At 40.4% G+C, this 20687-nt stretch overlaps 1 protein-coding gene across 4 annotated transcripts in view; it reads right to left on the bottom strand.

The window, feature by feature from the left end:
• Positions 1-1271: 1271 nt before the first annotated feature.
• The window catches only part of pbx3b (pre-B-cell leukemia homeobox 3b), a 64284-nt gene continuing 44868 nt past the window's right edge, over positions 1272-20687 (bottom strand). For 2 of the 4 annotated variants that reach the window (XM_037681165.1, XM_037681166.1), the window contains exons 3-10: positions 15326-15567; positions 14201-14391; positions 13146-13281; positions 12300-12329; positions 6526-6691; positions 5873-5950; positions 4408-4497; positions 2713-2881 (exon numbers count right to left, since the gene is read on the bottom strand). In XM_037681165.1, coding sequence (XP_037537093.1) covers positions 4451-4497; positions 5873-5950; positions 6526-6691; positions 12300-12329; positions 13146-13281; positions 14201-14391; positions 15326-15567 — 890 coding nt within the window. In that variant the 3' untranslated portion in view covers positions 2713-2881; positions 4408-4450. Of the gene's footprint in view, positions 2882-4407; positions 4498-5336; positions 5450-5872; positions 5951-6525; positions 6692-12299; positions 12330-13145; positions 13282-14200; positions 14392-15325; positions 15568-20687 lie in introns of all 4 variants that reach the window. The other 2 variants (XM_037681168.1, XM_037681167.1) reach the window with 2 other exon arrangements.

Genomic DNA, 20687 nt, shown 5'->3' with positions numbered 1-20687 from the left:
AATGACACCCTTCGATGTCTCAGCAGTTGTTTTAGGTGATGGAAGGCAGTTAAAAACACAAACTACCTTTTATCAACTCTTGCTGGTTCTCATTCTCTCTCTTCTGCTGCCACAGATAAAAAGGACTCAGAAACTTTTTTTAAACACTGATTTAAAACAAAACTCCTGTTTTACTTCTGTGTCTTGCTTTTATTGATGTTGAGAGATTTAGATCTTCCATTGCCCATTTCCTGTTACAGAATGAACACATTATTTTCCAGAAAATTGTGGCAATCATCTTTAAATTATCATATATTTATTTTCTGATTGCATGCACTTAGTGCAGATGTCTGTATGTGAGGGTTCAATTTAGAAAAGCCGATTTATTTTTAAAAGCACAAAATGTCAAAAAACGATTGCAATACTGAATAAAATAAAACATCTCCTAAATAAGAACTCACTTTACATGTTATACTGTTGTGTCATACTTCCATACATTAATTATTGTGTTGAGATCTGGGGAAACTCGTATAAAACCAACACAAAACCGGTCTACATGCTCCAGAATTAAAAGTGTGTCTGAATATTTTCATCCAAACAATGATACATTTCTTATATTGCATATTTTTAAATTGTATGACTTAGTAAGATCAGAACAGTACTGATTATGTATAAAGCCTATAATAAACTCCTTCCAAGGTGTATACAAATGTGGTTCAAAGTTAAAGAGAAAAACTATGATTTTTTAAAAATAATAATATGATTTAAAAGCGAAGGATTTATTTTAAAAAAAAAACAAAGATTAGGACAAATATTCAAAACAACTCAGTTAAAAGGATTCAGGTGTGGAATAGTTGTTGTAAGGAGTTTCAACTGTGTTTTCACTCTTTAAATAAAAAAAAAAGTATAAAAATAATTTGCTAAACAAATAAAAAGGTTTGATTGGTTTGTTTTTCCTTTTTTTTATGAGTTTTTCTATTGATTTAGCCAGAATATATTGATATGTTGTAGAAAATTATATAGGAAAAAAATCTGCTGCTTCTATTTTGATGTTTTATGTAGAACAAAGTGAAGATATAATTTGTACTTCTACCTACACTTTGTTCACTCTACACTTTGTGTTCTTAATTTTTACGAAACACAATAAAGTTGAGTTTCAACAGATTTGAATTCACGTACATGCACCTCTAAAGTTATTTGCAGGCTGTTTAAATTGCATTAAAAGACAATGAAGCAAACTGGACAAATAAATAAAAAAACAAGTAGCAATTAGACAACAACACACCCCGGTGTCATGAAAGCAAAAAGTTTTATTCATGTTTAAAATTACACAACTACCACAAGGAAGACTTCTGTCCAGGGTGTAGTCTGGTTAGAAAGCAACACTAAACATCTTTAATACATTAGAATCACTGCCACAAATCATTTCGTCATGACGTTTTCAGTTTCAGAGTCACATACAAGAGAAAATAAAGGAGAGAAAAGAAGACTTGAACCCTGTTGGACAGAGCTGGAAATGTACAGTTCTGAATACTGAAACCTCTATGCATTACAGTTTTATAGGGATTTTTTTTTCTTTTTTTTTGAATGATTTCGTAACAAGATGAGCAACATTCAAAATGTTTCTTTTTTTTTTTCTTCTTCATTATGTACAACAGTTTTACTGTTTGGTGTTCATTTAATCCACATTAGTCACCGCACCCCCTCATAAAAGCCACAACGTATTCTTCCCCCTCCTCTCTCCTCTTTTCACTGTATTAATATTATTTTTGTTTTAGTTTTTTTTTTTCCTTTTATGTTGCAACAGAGCAACAGCATTTTATTAAAAGATTAAAATATACATTAGATTACATAGAGAATGAAGAGTTCCCACTGTTCCGGGATGCATTTAAAAAAAATTAAACATTAAAAATGGGCCAGAAAGAATGAAAGAATGGTTGTTGTATTGTTTAGAGGTAGTAAGTGAGCACTACAGAAATGTTGGACATGTTTTTTTTGTGAATGAGGTTAAAAAAAAACAGCTGCGTATTGATTAGCGGGATCTTAAGCTATATTACAACTTTTCCTGTTGGGTTATGGGGAGATGGACTCCTGTGTGCCGTGACAAAATGATCTACTGTTGGGAGATTTGTTGATTTGTTAAGCAGTACAAAAGAAATGTTTACATATGTACAAACAAAGCAACAAATGATAAAATATGGAATGGTGTCATGTTGTAGTCAAGCAATCAATTACACGTCTTTATGTTCCACAGTTTGAATAGCCATGTACGCAGCTGAGAGACAAAAACAAAAAATCCTGAAAGGAAATACAAAGCTGCCAGTGAGCTGTCAACATTAGCCTTGTGGAGTTGCCGGACAAGACAAAAAGAAGCTGCTTTAATTAAAAGAAATTAAAGAGAAGTCAATTATCAAAATGGAAAATGGCAATTAAGTCAAATAGGCATTTAAAATGTCACTTTTTTTATGCTGAGCTGAGATAATTATCCTGAAAGTTTACTCTGGAATATTGAAGAGATGTTTATATTTGCACATGTCTATGTTTACCACTACAACAAACAAGTAAAAGCATGTTAATACGCTTGATTTATGAAGACAGAAAGAAAACACTGCGCGATCCGGAAACACTTAGTGTCCATACTGGAGGATGTCGTCTGCACATGTGCTGTGGCCGATGGGAATTTGAAAATACAAGAAAACCAATTTCTTTTTCCTACAAAAAAGGGTATTTTGCTGTTTTTTTGTTTGTTTGTTTTTTTAGCAAAATGAAAAAGTCCATGCTCAACTTGAGGAGACGATGCATTTCTAGCTGATCAGTTCGACGTGTCGGAGTGCACACTTTCCGGTCCTGCTGGAGATATTACAGAAGACGAAGTCGTTGCATCTTGCCATCCTCCATTAGCCTGGCACATAAATAGAGAAAGGCTGGGATTACCATTAGATAAAATGAAACAACGAGCTTAAAAAATTCTGCACGTTCTAAAAATAGAGGGGAGTAAAAAAAAAAAAAGAACAGATTCTGTTTCACCGATGTGTCCACTGATATTAAACTGCTCCGGATCCAATGATGCCATGTGAACGGCACAGATTTTGCATTACAGTGGCATCACCAAGGAGACTCAGAAACAAATTTGTCTCGTGTCCGGACCAATGGGAGCATTCCCTGAAATCAGAGTCTAAGCAGATTTCAGCAGCGACCGACAGCTTGTCGCTACATATTCTCCTGTCAGTCAGGAGGAGGGAGGGCTCGGCCGGCTGAGGTGGGGAGAGCTGAGTGAAAGTGACAAGGCAGGGCCTCTCCAAGAGAGCCAGTCTTAGCCAGCCTGACTACGCTTTGCTCCAGGCGTGACCTAGCCTTTACTGGATCTCTCTACGTCACCACCAACAAAGCTAAAGGTTAGTCTCTGCAAATACATCGAAAATCCGATGGCTGCTTTCTTGCTAAAAAAGAAAAAGGGAAGGGAAGAAAAGCTTCGCCATAAACGTTATTTTTCTACTAGTCTAGTATAATGTTCAGAATATGTAATGTTCCTTTCGTAAAGTGCATGTGTTCAGCAGGGTTAGTGTATCGCCCTGCCGCTGTGCAGCAGTCGGTACAGGTCTGCACTGCACATGGAAGTGAGAAACCTTGTGAGAAAGTGAAAAGCACTTGATCCTGCGAGGAGCTGACATGTCTAAAGAGCTTACAGCAACGAGGCTGCAGCAAAGCCAAAATGACACCAAAAACACTGAACGCTACAAACAACTGCCAGCATTTGTTTGCATAACGCAGGCTAATTTTGTTCACAGATTTTCTGTAGGACGTATAATGTTGTGCATAGGACCAATGTTACTTTGCTGAAGATGGAGTTTCAAGTGTGAATGTGTGGGTTTTACCCAACAGACTCACAGCAACAACGCAAAGAGAGCTGTTGTGATGTTGTGCAGAGAGAAAACTGTCGGCTGCCATTTCTCTCTCGCTCGCTCCCTCACTCTTCATCCTCCCTCATCAAGAAAATTAATCTTTACTCTAATGGCTTCAGATTATGCGTTGCTTTACAAAAAGGTGCCACATCAAACCTCATCAGGAAAGATGGAGCTCGTGTCTGGAAAAGGCTTCGGGCGATCGCTTGTTCGTTCTTTATAATGAAGATAAGTCGGCAGAATATTCTGTGAAGCATTTCAAAACAGCTAAAATGCAGAAAGGTGTGAATGCTGCCGTGACGGGCTCCTTTTATAAATCTTAACGGGGTTTTGACACAAAATGAAGCGCCTCTTATCCGTCATCATAAATTAATATGGGACAAGGAATATTGTCTTTTATTAGATCATAATTTGGAAGACTAAATATGTGCAGTGTTGTAAAAGTACTTATCCGAGTTTTATTAAAGAGCAATAAACTATGAGCATATTTTCATGATGTAAACAGAACTAAAGTAAATGTACTCACATTCAGGCCATGTGGAGTATACATGGTGTTTCCTGCCAGAGCATCATTGTATCCTGCCGTCTGACTGATAACATGGCGCAGGGTATCCACCTAAAGGGACAGACAAGGTGGACAAGCTGGTCAGTTGTTGTCTCACAGCTGTCCGAACTTAATTAGACATGCTCAGAAAAGCCAGAGCGAAATCAAAAACGGAAAAATCACACATAGACTCCTGAGAAAGCAAGTGTGCCACCAACCAGCTAAAGGAACTAATCAAGTCTTAAAACAGAAAATAAATTAAAATCAGTGTTACAAGCATGCTTAGTTCATTTCTGTTCTTCAGTAGTGGTTGACAAACAAAAGATGAAAGCACAAGTAAAAATAAAATAGGACAAATCTCCTGCTTTAATGCAGTTTTTTTAAAGCCTACCATTATCTAAAACAGGCACTTGGTGGCTTGTGTGTGGAGAGTGTAACTCAGCAGCAATAAACGCACAAGATGGAGGACATCGACAACAAACAATACCACGATGAAACAGGAAAGACATCAATACAGTGTGTAGACAAAAAGGCAGGGAGAACGTAGTACCAAAAAAACCAAAACCCAATACCAACCCAAGAGCTCAAGTCAAAGCCAAATGCATTCACAAAAGAACTTTGGAACCAGGAAATTGCTTCCAGGCATGATAGCAGCGGATTATATTTTGGCTGCCAAAATATTCCATCCAAAGCGAAATAGTCAGTAAACACTTCATAGAGCTGATGTTATTGAGGCCTCACTTGGTAATTTGAACTGCCCTCGCATGAGCAGCATGGTCTGCTTTTTCACATCGTTTCTACTTTTGGTTTGACGTGCTTTAGACTGCACTGTGGATGGCTCAGTACACAGGCAAGACAAGGACAGCCCTCTGCAGATGTTCTCACACACTGTCCTTGATTGTTGATCCTACCTGTGACTGTACATTGGCTCCGACTTGTGCCCCTTGGTAAGAATCCCCATTCAGACTCTGCATGCTCAAGAACATGTCCCCAGTGTTTGGGAGGCTAAAAGAACCTGAAGAACCTGGAAAGGGAAGATGTAAGCAGCTAAATACAATGAGAGGGCTATAAAGGGAAAGCACAGACACACGCGCCCACGCACAAAGTAACACAGACACACAGCACATGCGTGTCTGTGAAACCAAAACCAACTCAAGCAGACACAGAAGAATAACTCCCACAGAGCAAGCAACTACAAGGGTAAAGGAAAGGAAGCAAGGAGCCAAACAGAGGAGGTATTTATGCAGGGGTACTAAAAATCTATCAATGAACGAGGCGAACACAATGAAATGAGAATCACATGACACACAGGGACCGGGTTCTACATGTGGTTGGTCGCTTAAGCTCCCAACTGTTCCACATCACCTACTTCCAGTCTAAAGCTGACAGGGAAGCATCATAATGGTAAATGACAAAGACAATAAGAAGCTTATGAAAAGACCAGTACCAGTAAACATGTTGCTTAATAGAGTGTTTTTGCTCTCTGCAGAATCCAGCTGAAACTCTTCATCTTTCATCTGGAATCCTGGGTGCAAGAGAAAGGGACCACTGCATAAGCTTACCACATCCCGACGCAGGTCAACCAAATCCAATCTCAGCTAAACAATTAAACTGGACTAAACATGACCTTTTAGGCTCCATGTTTATTAATATTAAATATGAGCTGCACATAAACCCATTTTGATATTGCTCTAGAAATGTTCCAGGCAATTATGTTTCGCTTTGTTTTGAGAAGAAAATCTCTACCGTTCAGTGGGACTACATACCATTATCTTACAAATGACAGGAAGCTGACAGAAAGTCAAGCAAAACAAATCCCATGGCATCATTTTAAATTCTTTCTCTCTCTTTTTTTTATTTTCCCAAAAATACATGTGTTCTCGGTTCACAAGTCAGGAACGCTGTCTTTATGCATGAGTTTGCTTGGCATCAACTGTCTTATAGACAGGAGACACTGTGATCCCCAAGCTGGGAGCAGAGCTTGTCACTCTTGCCAGTGTGAATGGTGCATCAAAGAGTGAGGCAAGAAGGCAGCAGGTTAAGGACTGAGACTGAGGGCAGATCTTTATATGTTTTCCATCTATATGCAGGAGTGCCTACCGGAGTTGGGAGTGGTAGGGGAGTTGGCCTGGCTGTTCTGCACTGCAGCCGCTGCAGCATGCGCTGCATTTACAGCTGTCTTGGCGGCGTACAGGTTGGCTTCTTCTTGAAACTTGCCGATGTTTTTCTTGTACCGGATCCTTTTGTTGCCAAACCAGTTGGATACCTGCGTGGGAGAGCACAGGGAGGAGGAGCAGAGGAGTCAGACGTCAAGCAGCCACAGCACCGTGCACTGAGCAGTATGATTGTTTCAAGATGTCATGTTTGGGTCCATCAAGTACCCAATTCCCAGCCTCTACAGTAATGTCCGCCGGGTACACAAGCTAATTAAGCCATAATCAGGAGCCACTTGTGTCTTCTCATGGATGGGAGCATGACATGCTCTCACATCTGTCTCCTGACAGGACTAAAACACAAGAGGCTTCTATTGCACAGGCATTAAAGTCAATGTAATACATTCTCGGCATCAAGACTCTCTGCTAGCTTTCAACATTGTCATATTCCATGGTGATAAAATAAACACTCGTATTTTTATCTTTTAAAGAACATTTGTCAATTTAGAATCAAGACTGACATCATATGCAAATACAATACTTTAAGTCATTAAATGTACTGTAATGAAGCAAAGTAGCAACTACAGCTGCAAACTCTGTACAGTGGTGCTTAAATGTTTGTGAAGTCTTTATAAGTTTCTATGTTTCTGGGTAAATCTGACCTAAAACATCATCAGATTTTCACACAAGTCCTAAAAGTAGATAAAGAGAACTCAGTTAAACAAATGAAACAAAAATGTATTTGATCATTTATTTATTGAGGAAAATGATCCAATATTACATATTAGTATGTGTCAAAAGTATGTGAACCTTTGCTTTGTGTATCTGGTGTGACCCTCCCCTCCAACTAAACATTTCCAGTAACTGTTGATGAATCCTGCTCACCAGCTTGGAGGAGTTTTATTCCTCCGTACAGAACAGCTTCAAATCTGGGATGTTAGTGGTTTCCTCACATTAACTGCTGCTTCAGGTCCTTCCACAACATCTGGATTGAATTAAGGTCAGGACTTTGACTTGGCTGTTCCAAAACATGAACTTTTTTCTTCTTGAACCATTCTTTGGTAGAACCACCTGTGTACTCAGGGTCATTGTCTTACTGCATGACCCACCTTCTCTTGAGATTCAGTTCATGGACAGATGTTCTGACATTTTCCTTTAGAATTATCTGATATAATTCCAAATTCATTGTTCCATCAATGACGGCAAGCTGTCCAGGCCCAGATGCAGCAAAACAGGCCCAAACCATGAAACTACCACCACCGTGTTTCACAGGTGGAATAAAGGTTCTTATGCATGAATGCCGAGTTTTACTTTCTCCAAACATAACTCTTTTCATTTAAACCAAAAAGTTTTATTTTGGTCTCATCCGTCCACAAAACATTCTTCCAACAGTTTTCTGGCTTATCTACGTGATCTTTAACAAACTGCAGACGAGCAACAATGTTCGTGCTGGACAGCATTGACTTCCTCCTTCAACTCTATCATGCACACCATTGTTGTTCAGTGTTCTCCTCATGGTGGACTCATGAACGTTAACATCAGTCAATGTGAGAGAGATCTTCAGTTGTTGGAAGTTACTCTGGGGTCCTTTGTGACCTCGCCGACTATCCCACGCCTTGCTCTAGTAGTGATCTTTGTTGGTCCACCACTCCTGGGGAGGGTAACAATGGTCTTAAACTTCCTCCATTTGTACACAATCTGTCTGACTGTGGATTGGTGGAGTCCAAACTCTTTAGAGGTGGTTTTGTAACCTTTTCCAGCCTGATGAGCATCAACAAGTCTTTTCTCAGTTCCTCAGAAATATCCTTTTTTGTGCCATGATCCACTTCCACAGACATGTTGTGAACAGTAGACTTTGATAGATCCTGTTCTTTAAATCAAACAGGGTGTCCACTCACACCTGATCATCATCCCATTGATTGAAAACACCTGACTCTAATTTCACCTTCAAATGAACTGCTAATCCTAGAGTTTCACATACCACTCATAAATATGTAATATTGGATCATTTTCTTCAATAAATAAACGACCAAGTATAATATTTTTTGTCTCATTTGTTTAACTGGGTTCTCTTTATCTTTTTTTTAGGACTTGTGTGAAAATCTGATGATATTTAGGTCAGATTTGTGCAGAAATTTAGAAAATGATAAAGGCTTCACAAACTTTCACACTCCACTGTAATCTCTGTAAAGCAGCAGGCCAAATTGGAACACTGTGAAAAAATGGGTAATTGTTCCTAAATGTAACTATGAGTGTGTGCATGTGTGTGTGTGCACGTGCATGATTCAGGTGAGAGTGTTTCTGTTTATTCTTTAAAAACAAGTGTTAGAAAGTAAAACCTGCAGCATGAAGCAGTAAAAGATTATTTGGTGTGTGTGACGTGTCAGAGAAATCTAGATACACTGACCAGACAAAATACAAAGTTACAGACTCAAAAACATCTTTGTCATCATTGCTGTTAACTCCCTCTCTGAACCACTTCTTATTATTTTTTATTTTTTTAACAATTCAAGGCTGATAAATCTCAGGGGATCGGGGCTGTCTAAGGACTAAGAAGCTAATTTGTTTTATTTATTTATTCTGTGCACTGTTTAGGATTAAATAACTTGTTGCAATCAGAAATATAAAACTCAGTGCAGGATTTTACTTTTTTAATTCAGTTAAGTCCAGTTTATTTTATTTTATTTTATTTTTTAACCAGGCAATGTACATTTTACTGATGTAACATAGAACTCTGAAGGCACAGGGGAAAAAAATATTAGGATAAATTGGGCCTTGAAAAGGTGAGTACAGTCAAATACAGTTCAGATTTGGAAGTTTATTTTATTGAAATGATGTCACCTACTGTTTCAGACCGAAAAGCCGTGTAAGGAGTAAACCTTACGTATGAATGCTGGCTCTGCAATAACAGTGGAATAATAATGAGATGATGCTTGTTTTAATGGCCCTATAAATTAGAGTGTCTTGTCGCGGCGTTGCAACCAACCACCCCCATCTCAGGCCCTGCAGCCCACGGCTGGACCAGCCAAAGAGCAGCTGCCCCTAATGACGCTTTATTTAATTTCCACCCATGTGCTTAAATTTTAATATCCCTTGCAGCCCGCCAATGTTGTGGTGTAAAAACTGACTGGATTCACAGGACATCAGATCATTTCTATCCTGCACGTCTGTGTGCTCTAAATCTTTAATATCTAGGCAATTAAAATTAATGACCATTCAGGCGAGGCCCACTGTTGGCAGGGTTTCCTTGACATCAATTGTTTGATGGGTTTACCTAGAGGTTAAACTAACAAGCAAGGTTTAATTGGAAGCAATGAAAGCCCTGGCCATCATCCTTTTTACTTAACCTGCTTATAGTGGATTGTAGGGCTAAACATGGTGCAATGTTCTCGTTCATTTAGACAGCTCACGTTGTGCCCACAAACCCCTTCAAAATATCTTGGAAACGCTCTAATGCTTATGAGTTTGTTTAATTTAACAAAATGTTCATACAAACAGTGTAATAAACTGATCTACATTTATTAACTATCCCGTTGTAGCTGAACTGCCCCACTACATATTATTGCTTTTAGCAGCCTGTTGTGAAATTATTGAGTAAAATGTAAAAAAAAAATCACCTACTTCTAATCAACACCCACATAATATACCTAATATAAACATTTTTTAACATTTTATTGTAGTTCATATTGATTAAATGTGTTTCGATCCTGAGTAAATCCAGCACTGTTGGTTAATTTGACATTTTTAAAAACACTTTTTTTTTCTGTCCTGCACACAGAACTAGGGTTTCAGAGATTCTTATGTTCTCAGCGACAAAATAAAAGTCTGAGATGATAATATTTATTTGAGGAATGCTAACCTGGGCAGCCTCAAAGCTTTACTTAGGATCTCAAAATTGTTTTTTACTTTAGGCAATTAAAAATGTTTGAGCAGTGTTTTGACAGAGGGGTCCACTTCTCTGCAAAATACAAAAATAAACCATACATTTTCTTCAAAAAACATAACTTTCTGTGCACTGTAGTAATATTTCATTATCAAAATATTGAGAAGCATCACTCAGAAAAACACATTCATTTCAACCTTGACAGTGTGCATTTATCTTCTGACTGAGAACTGGTTTAAGGATGAAAATCAAATTTTAGTTACAAATATATTAAATGATGCCACTGAGGCAACTGACAAAAAACAAAACCATCTAATGGGATGTTTTAATTGCTACGTGCTTGCAGAGTGACAGAGGGTTCTGTAATTACAGACCCGTTCAGGAGATGTCACGTCTGGACTGAACAAGTTGTGTGCTGTAAAAAATGTCGGATTCATTTATTAAATCAGGAGCATTAAACCGTCAGACGGTGATAAGATGAATTCTGAATTTTGTTTAAGTTTTTGACTGCCGCACTGTAGGTGCAAAAACAATAATTAAAATAGTTCAAGGCTGCATTTGAACTGCAGCAATCTCGATTTTTCTTTTGATAGGATGTCTGTGCCCCACATGCATTTCAAATACTCTCTGCAAAGACGATGCAGGCTATTTCATCAGCAATGACGCATCGAGCAAAGCCGCAGAGCAATATTGGCAGACCGGGCACAACGAATGGTGTTTACTTAATGAACTACAAGTGCAATCAACAACGCAGCACACAAAAAGTTGGGAGGAGTTTGAAAAATGATTTCGCTAAACTCTTAGTGCAACAGCACTGAGACATTTGTGACTAAAAGTTCAGGCCGCTGTAAGTGATGACATGTGCACCTGAGCCTCCGACTGTGTCACTCAGGTAAAATGAGCCAGGTGAGGCAATAAGAAAGTCCACTTTTCAAAGGAGTACGCCACAAAACAGTCCTGAGATACATGTTAGTACTTTTCTAAAGTTCTCTTATTTTCACTTATTCAGGAAAAGAGCAGCTGGTTTTATGTGAGACAGAAAAAAAAAATCTAAAATACAGCTCGACTTGTGGGCGGGTCATTTTGTTCTAAGGTGTAAACATCATAATCATCACAAAATGAAATATAATAATAATGATAATGATAATGATGATACTAATAATAATAATAATAATGAGAAAATGAAGAAAAATAAGAAATGAGAGGGGAAGGAGCAAAGGAGGAAAAAAGTAAAAGAAACAAAGAAAAAGGAAAGAGATGAGAAAAAAGAGAAGAAAAAGAACAAAACGAAGGAAGAAAGAAAGGAAAATCAGCAAAGACACAAACAATAAGTAGGAGGAAGAAAGGGAAAAGAAAAAAGGGAAAAGGAAAGAGGAAGACAAAGGAAAGAAGCAGAAGGTGTTGAAGGAATTGGAGGCAAAAAGAAGAATAAAGAGGAAGTAGATGAAGCAGAAGAAAATATTAGGAAAAGATTAAAGCATAATTTAAAAGAAATAAATGTAAGATAAAAAAGTCAAAGATAAAGGAAGAATTGTGACATTTCAACACATAACATGGTGATAATATGGGTGTGGTGTAAATTGAAGAAACCATCAAACAGGCTCTGTGGTGTTGTGACTCACAGGTTGGTGGTGAATACAGAATCTTATCATCCACTCTTCAAAAATACATTCAAAAATCTAATTTTTGTTTGGTTCTAACATTAGCATTGATGCGGTAGGTGTGAGGGAGGGGGTAGGGGGGTTCTGTGCAGTGGAAAACTGTAAGCCTGTTACACACATAAACAAAGGAGGTTGAAAGAAAATGAAAACAGTGGATCAGGAGAGGTTATGACATACCTGTGACACTGTGATGGTGCTTCCCACCCCCTGAAGGCAAAAAAGAATGGGCTTTTACAGTATCTGACTCTTCATGACTACACTCCATATACCCCTCATCACCCCCTCCCCCACACAGACAAAAACACTGCAGATAATTGTATAGATTCATGTTTCTGTGACACTGCGTCTCACGAGGACATCCATAGAACAACAAAAGGATAAAAATCTTTATGGTAGTCACAATCAAGGCAGAGAGCAAGAGAGAAAGACATTGAGCGAGTACAGGGTAATAATACTTTGGATGTGGGGGTTAGGTGTGAGAGATATTGCCTTCAGGTTTACCTAAAGACGAGCTTGTAATATATAGGAAGTGGGAAAGTCTCATCTTTAAGTGGAAAATATAACAGGGCATTAAAAGCATCCTGCTAGGCCAATTTAAGAGAAAACATATAATACCCGATATCAACCGATGATTTGAAGCACCAGCCTTTAAATGCTTTTCTTAAAGTAATGGATGATGCTATTTTTATCTCCCCCAGCTTATGACCTGAACATCAGACCGGGCATCAGAGACAGTACCCGTATGGTGGATGGGAATGAGAGGCGGGGTGGGGGAAATGTCAGGGGAGCCAGCGTAAGGAAGGACAGCAAAGTGCCATGATTGAGGCTAAGATGATATAGGCCTCCTCTTCCCTGTGGCCCTGCTCTGACTGACTGGGACCAGCCTTGACTGAAGCATCATTAGGCAGTCACAATGTCAAGGTTAGCAGAGGACATTGTGTCTTGGCGATGTGACCTACTGTAACGATCCCTCCAGGCCTCCCCACCTTGATTCCCATCTACTGTTAGATGAGCGCTACCCACCTGGGAAACGGTGATGCTGCATTTCTTGGCCAGCTCCTCCTTAGCCTCCTCGCTCGGGTACGGGTTGCTCAGGTGCGAGTAGAAATATTCATTCAAAATTTCTGTCGCCTGCTTGCTGAAGTTTCTCCTTTTTCGCCTGAGTGGAGAGGAGAGACAGGCCGAGTGAGCCCATTAGAGAGACCAGCATTAATGCTCGCGTTTGGACTGCACGATCAATCTCACACATAAATGGTAAAAATAATGAGGAATTGGTTCTGAGCAGAATATCATGTCCTAGACCACAGAGAGAGGACAAAACTCTAACCAATAAACACAGTCTCAAAACACATACAATGTTTAATTTGGTCTGTTGGTCTCCAATCCCCAGTCCAAGCGTGTAATGTGCACAGTTTAGTGCAGCGGATGGGTGGGCTTCGTGATGGAGCGCAAAGCCCAGTCGGAGTGCATCTCGGTACATTATAGAAATCACGGCATGCACAGTTGAACATTGTTCCTGAAGTGCCACAGCCCCGGGTTCTCCAGCAGAAACAAGGAAACTCTAACTAGGTCTGGGTCCCCTTGCCTCCCAAGGGCACTACTTATCATGTTGTTGAGCATTTGCTTATTTCGCCTTGTTTGCTGTGCTTCTCACAGGCGACGGGCAGCAAATGTGCTTCCACTTGGCTTGTTTGGCCACAACTTGTGCAGAGCTCCGCGTCGCATCATACTGTTAGTGATTAGAGTAATCCACAACACCTGCCGATGACCTTCCCTCCATCCATTACACATGACTCGGTCCCCATTTCATTTGGTCTTAACTGCTCTCAGGTGTGAGCGCATGATTGTCTTGAAAATGGATAATGCATGGAACACGGACGTAATTAAATTCATGCATCTCTGCTGTGCTCATACTGTGTGCTGTGCTACAAATGGGAGAGTAACTTGAGACCAGCAGAAAGTCTAACCCCCCATCTGCCCACTGGGTTTGCTTATGTGGGTCATACAGAAGGAATGGAAGTTTGTGAATACCTAAAACACACACACACATACACATTGAATGAAGCGCACACACTGACCTGGCATCAAGGAATCTGGAGCGCAGGATCATGACAGCCTCGCAGGTGCTTTGCTTCAGTTGCATCTGGATGGAGCTGAATTTACGGTGGATTATTCCCACCATGCGCTCGATCTCTTTGGGTGAGATGGGTCGCGTGCGAGATTGTTCCCTCAGCAGGTTCATCACATGGGTAGTGAACTCGTTACACGCCTGAAAAGAAACAGAGGGGCACAAACAACCAGCGTGAGCTGCCTCTGATCTCTGCCAAGTTTAAGGAACTTTAAAACGCTTGCTGATTGATTTTCCAAAAGTCATTTTCATTTTTTCATTCATCAAATGAAGCATTTACATGCACAAATTCAAAGCTCTAACACAGTGCCTTGGTCTCATGTGACGCCGATGACATAATTGATGAAGTCATCTTTACACAAATGCAGATTTGCAATTTTGCTCGGCCATAATGCACAGAGAAAATAAAAAGTGTTCCGTTAAACCACTAGTTCATGCGTGATTAATTACAATAACTCATTTACGTAGTGCACACTTTAGCTCATTACTCTGAGTAAAATTCGTTAAGTATTTACATTTAGATAATTAAAACAGGGAAACACCCTTAAGAAAGATGCATTTACTCCAGGCAAAGAGTTGCGTTGCCCCCTGTGCCTCCTCTCGGAAAGCACAAAGTAAATTAGTCTCATTTAGTGCACTGGCTTGCTGAGGCATCACCGTTACACCTTTTTTATTTTCACCCATAATGCCTCGGTGTTTGATGGCAGGCTCAAAGTGCTAGGTGAAGGAGCTGATCATACTTTCATTTAACACCGATGACAAGCGCAGTGCGCTGGATCTCTGTAACCATCTACACAGTAAGTAATACTGGGGTTTATTTTCCAAGCCATTCTCTCCCATCATATTAACTGGAATGCTCTCTGCAGTGCATAATCTGCTCCGAGTGATGCAATCCGAACGACGGAGTATAACTTAACAGGCACATGTGGAAGTCACAAGGACATGTGAAACTTTCAGTTGTAAATAAAAAAGATACAAGGCATTGTTTTGTTTTGTTTTCTTCATGAGCAGAAAAGTACAGCAAGATTTCAAGTTAAAGCTCAGTTCTGAAGCAGTGTTGGGGATTCGTTCTTACCTGTTCGTATTTCTCCAGCTCTGTGTGATAGATCTGTCTGATCTGTGTGAGTTTGGCTCTGTAGTCAGAATGTTCGATGGAGTTGTCGGCCGCACCGCCCGAGGCCGCAGCAGCAGCCGCAGCAGCAGCGGATCCACCACCTTTCTCCGGTCCTGCCACTCCTTCTGCCAGCAGCATGTTGTCTAAACGCATAAGCTGGGGGTCTGGAGGGTCCTCCTCTTGAGCGCCACGGATGCTGAGACCTGCAGTAGCACATAAAGGAGAGCCCAGTTTCAGAAAATGTCAGGCAGAGACGTGCTAAAGCTACAAAACAGTCATACTGAATGCAAATTGGCTGCTTCCGTTCACGCCAAAGTTTTAATCAAAGATCTTGAGTGATCTGTTTGTGCTTGGAGTACATGATGAAGACAACCCTGGGCTATGAAAAAAATCAAATTATAAGCCAATGTCTGTATAATTAACTGAGTTATAGCAATGTTAGTGTTTGCTATGATTGATTATCTGAAGCATCCAACTTGAATAGGGTTAACTCCTAAAGACAATCAGTTGTAGATGTACATTGGATAATCAATGGCTGAGCATTTTATCATGATCCATCCACTGCTTCAAGAAATATTTTGCTAACAAATTGACAATTCCATTATTTCACATATTCCATGGGTGCAGTTGATAAAATCATTGAGATACAACACAATTTAAAACAGTTAAGTGTTTGCCCGGCCTGCCATACTGTGATTCCTCCCTTGCAGGTATGAACTGAGTGCCTCCTGTGTATGTGTTGTGTTCCTGTCGCCTGCATCTATGTCTGTTCCCTTTTATTTACACACTGTGCTGCACAGTGTGTGTACAGGAAAGCTGACATGACAGCAACATCCATAAACTGACAAATGCTCAATAGTGAAGTGGCACTTCTACTCTGTGAATGGATGCTAAACAGGAAGCTCTACCTACAGTAAGTGTCTCTGTCTTTCACACACTGAAGGTTGAAAGCTCCACAAGTTTTCCTTATTTTAATTTGCTCATAATTTTAATCCCATATACATTTATAATCCAAAACTGTGCTGTGAAAAAAAAAACAATCTGTATTTAATGTGCTAAATCAATTCTTCGCAAATTGCTTATTCGTGAAACTTGTTTTTTTGTTTGTTTGTTTGTTTGCAGATCTCGCTGTGTGTCTCCTCTGGTTCTCTGTCAACACGTTGTAATCACCCAGCAGGTAGCGTCCACTCACACCTGGATGCTCTGGCACTGCAACCACAACGCCAGGCTTTTCCAAACAGAAAAACACTGCAGGTCAATTTTACAGAAAAATAAAATAAAAATAAAAAAACGGAAAACACAAGCGTGAGCAATCCAGACTTGTAAGTGGGTAAAAATGTGGCTCAATGGGCAGTAAATACTGAGTGGCTACTCGAATGTTATGATTACCAGAGTTGTTACAATTCAATAATCCCTCCCGCAATTCAGGGATTTTCAGCAGCTAATTACAGCTTCATTAAGATATGGCCAGCCACTGAATTCTAAATAAGAAGATTAGTGGCTCTATTGTGTCAGCCAGTAGGCGTGCAATCAGAGAAGCCCCTCTTCCCATGTTTTGACCGAGTGACCCTGCTCACCATCCGCACGAGTAAATACTAAAAGGAAAATAACTCTAGTCCTCTTTGTGTCTTCTCCATAAAAACAGTTCTGTGTTTAAAAAATACAAACCTAGGCAACATATTGTGTCTGTGTCTCTGGCGTTTTCATCTCAGTTGGTGTTTTGTTCGACCGCAGTGCCAGCGAAAAACAAATTTGCCTCTATTTATGGATCGTCTGGCTTTGAGTCTTTTAGGTGTAATGGTGTGAGAGGAGTGGATGAATGTGGCTATTTGTGCTGGAGACATTGAGATGCTGGACAGGGCTCCATCAGGCTTGCAGAGCCAAGCCATCCAAGTGGACAATATGCCACTGCTCCACTAACCCTCGCTCACATCACACCAAAACTCGCACGACTTCCACCCAAATCTGCCGCTTTGGAGAGACTCCACCGCTTTCTGCTGCCCGTTTGAACGGCATGGAACAAAATGGCACGCGACTGAAACGTTGATTGACCAGATGTCTGGCTCCACAGCTCAACGTGCTCTAATAGCTGGTGGTTTATCTGCCACAACAGTTCATATTTTCCTAATTTGCTATTTACTCCCACCTATCTGGTTCAACACAAGCTCAGCAGGCCTTGCTTTCTTTTGTGCTGCGGGTGGCGGTAAGTAGGTAGGCACGTTTTTCATGTCAGGTATATTAAATATAACTATGGGACGCGGCGCAGATTTCCACACCAAACCCAGTTGTCACTTTCACTCCACTCACTCTATATCCAGGGGAAATGCAGTTGAGGGAATTTACAGGGTTTTTCAGCTAAATGGGCATAAATCACTGCTTTCATTCAAACTAAATAATCACAGACCATAAAGAGCTCCTTGTCTCTTACCATATATTACCACAAAGTTGGTGCAATATTGTGGCCATTCGCAGCAAAAGAAGGCAGAGCGGGACATTAGAAAGTGACACGTAATCCTGTTAGCTCTCTGACATGTGGAGTAGCCATGACATTTTTATCATACGTGTCCATTTCTATTTGGGAAATCAGCAGGATAAAAATGATTACTCTGCTGCTCCGAGAAGCAGACGGCCCTGCAGGAGTCCACCAGGGTGTGTTTGTGCCACAGCAGCTCAAACTGGTCATTCATAACCCGTGTTGGGAGGGTTGGTATACATCTGTCTCCAACACACACACACAAAAATAAAAAAAATAGGAAGAATAAGAAGTCTTATCTCCATCTCACTGTCTCTTTCCACACACCTTTGTTACAGGAGCTAAAGATTTGGGATCCACTGCTTAAGCTTAGCACCATCACAGAACTTCCACAATATAACCCGGAGCGAGATAATATCTTTAATTTGCTGTGGTTGACAAATCTGTATCATAATTCTACCACCACATTCTAATGCTGTGTTGATGCTTCTCCTGCTCAAACCTTTATCCTGTTTTTGTCTGATGATATGGGTATTAAAACAAGTTTGGGCATCTGACTTTAGCTCTAATCCACCTCCACAGTCAAAGTGGGATTAATCTCGGTGCAAAGGGAGCGCGCTAGAGTCGTGTCACCTTGGTAAAGCCTGCAAGCAATGGGAACTTAAAAGTGAAAAATCTACGCTTGTTCCAGTTATTTTACTATGACCTGATGATGATGATGATGATGGTGGTGGTGGTGGCTCAGGTAATTAAGAGAGCATTTAATGATGTAAAAGAAAGAAAAGAGAAAATCAGAAATTATATTAATAATAGTGCCACATGTCCTTAATCGGCCTCATTTGTCACTCAACAATACAGGTGGTGTCACTGGGAAAAAAATCACATGCATATATGATTGTCCCTCATTTTTCTTCTGCGGCTGAGACAAAAGGAGACACTGTGATTAATTCACGACTATCACTCTGAGGCGGGACCTCTTTTAACGTTTTACAGGTCTTGCTACTGCTATCTGATCCGAGGAAGGAGTAAATTTAACAGATAAAGACAATGCAGCTCTTTCCTTTTATATACTCCCCCCTGTGCTCTGTTTATAATCATTTCCGGTTCAAGGCTGTTGTCTCGTACATCATCCCCTGCTTGAAACGCTGACAGTGATCTGAGCACTGCCTCAGGCCGCTCCTCTTTCCTCCCACCTCTTTTTCCCCCCCTTGTGCCCTCTTTTATTCTGTAGGCTTAGCTGACCTTTGCCCCGCTGCTTGTTTACTTTCATCACTGAAGTGTGAGCAGGAGAGCCATAAAGGCAGAGCCCTGCTGGGTTAATGTGGCTTGCTGACGAGGAAAGGTGTTCCTCTGGGCTTCTCCATCTCATCCTCCTGCACTGACTGCACTGTCAAGCAACAGGACAATTTGCTGAAAAGAAAGGCTGCAGATAAAGCGAGACATAAACTAGTAACACTTTATTTTCTACAACTTCATGTAATTCTGTGTGATTGTGCCAGTGTTTTCTGTGTTTAACATTGTGACACTTTTGTTCCACACAGCTGTTTCTAAATCAGCCTGTTGATTACAAATAACCCTGACCTCCTGTAGCTCCTCGCCCACCAAACACCTCCAATGAACAGCTTTAACCGCCTATCGACACTCTGTTCATCTAATTGCATTGATCTGCAAAGGTCTCCAAAAGCTAACTAATCGAAACAGATTTTATTTTCTGTCAATATTCGCAAAGGTCATCTCTCTTTACATCGTGGAATAGACTGGGTGCATAGAGAAGCATTTGGAAGGAGGGGGAAGGTAGAAGACCAACATACTGCCTGTTAAAGAGGATTGTCCAAGGTGAGCTTTAACTCGAGTTTGGTACTCGGCATTCAAGGCTTCTAATCCACCGTGTTATTAAAACCCACTGCCAAGGCAGCACACTGGAGACTCCAAAGGGCTTAGAGTATCCATTTCACACAAAGAGGCCAGTGTCACTGCTGCCGCGTTCCACGTCTCCTTTGACTTCATATCATCTCTTTTGTCATGGCGCCTGGATCAGTAACCTTCAGCTGCAGAAGCCAGGAGCGGGATCAAATTACCATTGAAAATCTTTTGTTCTGACAAATGAAACATCAGGATCCTCTTTCATCAATGTTCTTAAGGGCTTTTTATAAAAGCTGGCCTACATCCACATGGCACAAAGAATCTGAGAGAATGCCTGCAGGCTCTCTCTACCATGTACAGTAATTAACATGCCATTAACACATTAATACACATTAACTATTCCCAATGTTAATGGCAGAGTAATTACCATACCTGATACCACACTGTGGGGAAGCCAAAGCACATTTGCCACTTTGTGTTTCACTTTCTTTGTTGAGTGAGCTGAAAGGAATAATGCAGTGAGATGGCTCTGTCTGCTTTTCTTGCTGGAGAAAATAGTGGTGTCCGTGCACGAGTCTGGGTTGTTGGATTGCCTGTCCAATGCATATTGTAAGAAGTGCTTTCATACAAATAATCCAACTGTTCTGACTGCACTAAAAACAAAGGAAAGCTTTTGTTGTAAATCACAGAGAAAGACGGATATTTTGAGTGGACGATGAATCTTCCAGTGATTAAATGCTGAATAAAAGAAGGCACGGAGTGAGACCCAGGGAATCCCTGTCTGGAATGGTGATGTATTTCCTCCAAGTGCTGTGAGTGATAAGCTAATCAGCCACGCTGACAGTGAAGTGTTACAGCCCCCCAGTGCTGGGTCAAGACTTCTCCCATCATACACCAGCAGCACACACTAAACAGACAGTCACAGAGGTGATGGTGATGGGGGTCACAAAAGTGGCTCTGATCGGTAAAGAAGATCTCTGTCAGTTC

The sequence above is a fragment of the Nematolebias whitei genome, chromosome 8, assembly GCF_014905685.2.
Source record: "Nematolebias whitei isolate Nwh7 chromosome 8, NemWhi1, whole genome shotgun sequence".
Lineage (NCBI taxonomy): Eukaryota > Metazoa > Chordata > Actinopteri > Cyprinodontiformes > Rivulidae > Nematolebias > Nematolebias whitei.
Note: the sequence above shows the minus strand (reverse complement) of the source record. Positions and strands in the feature narration are given on the sequence as shown.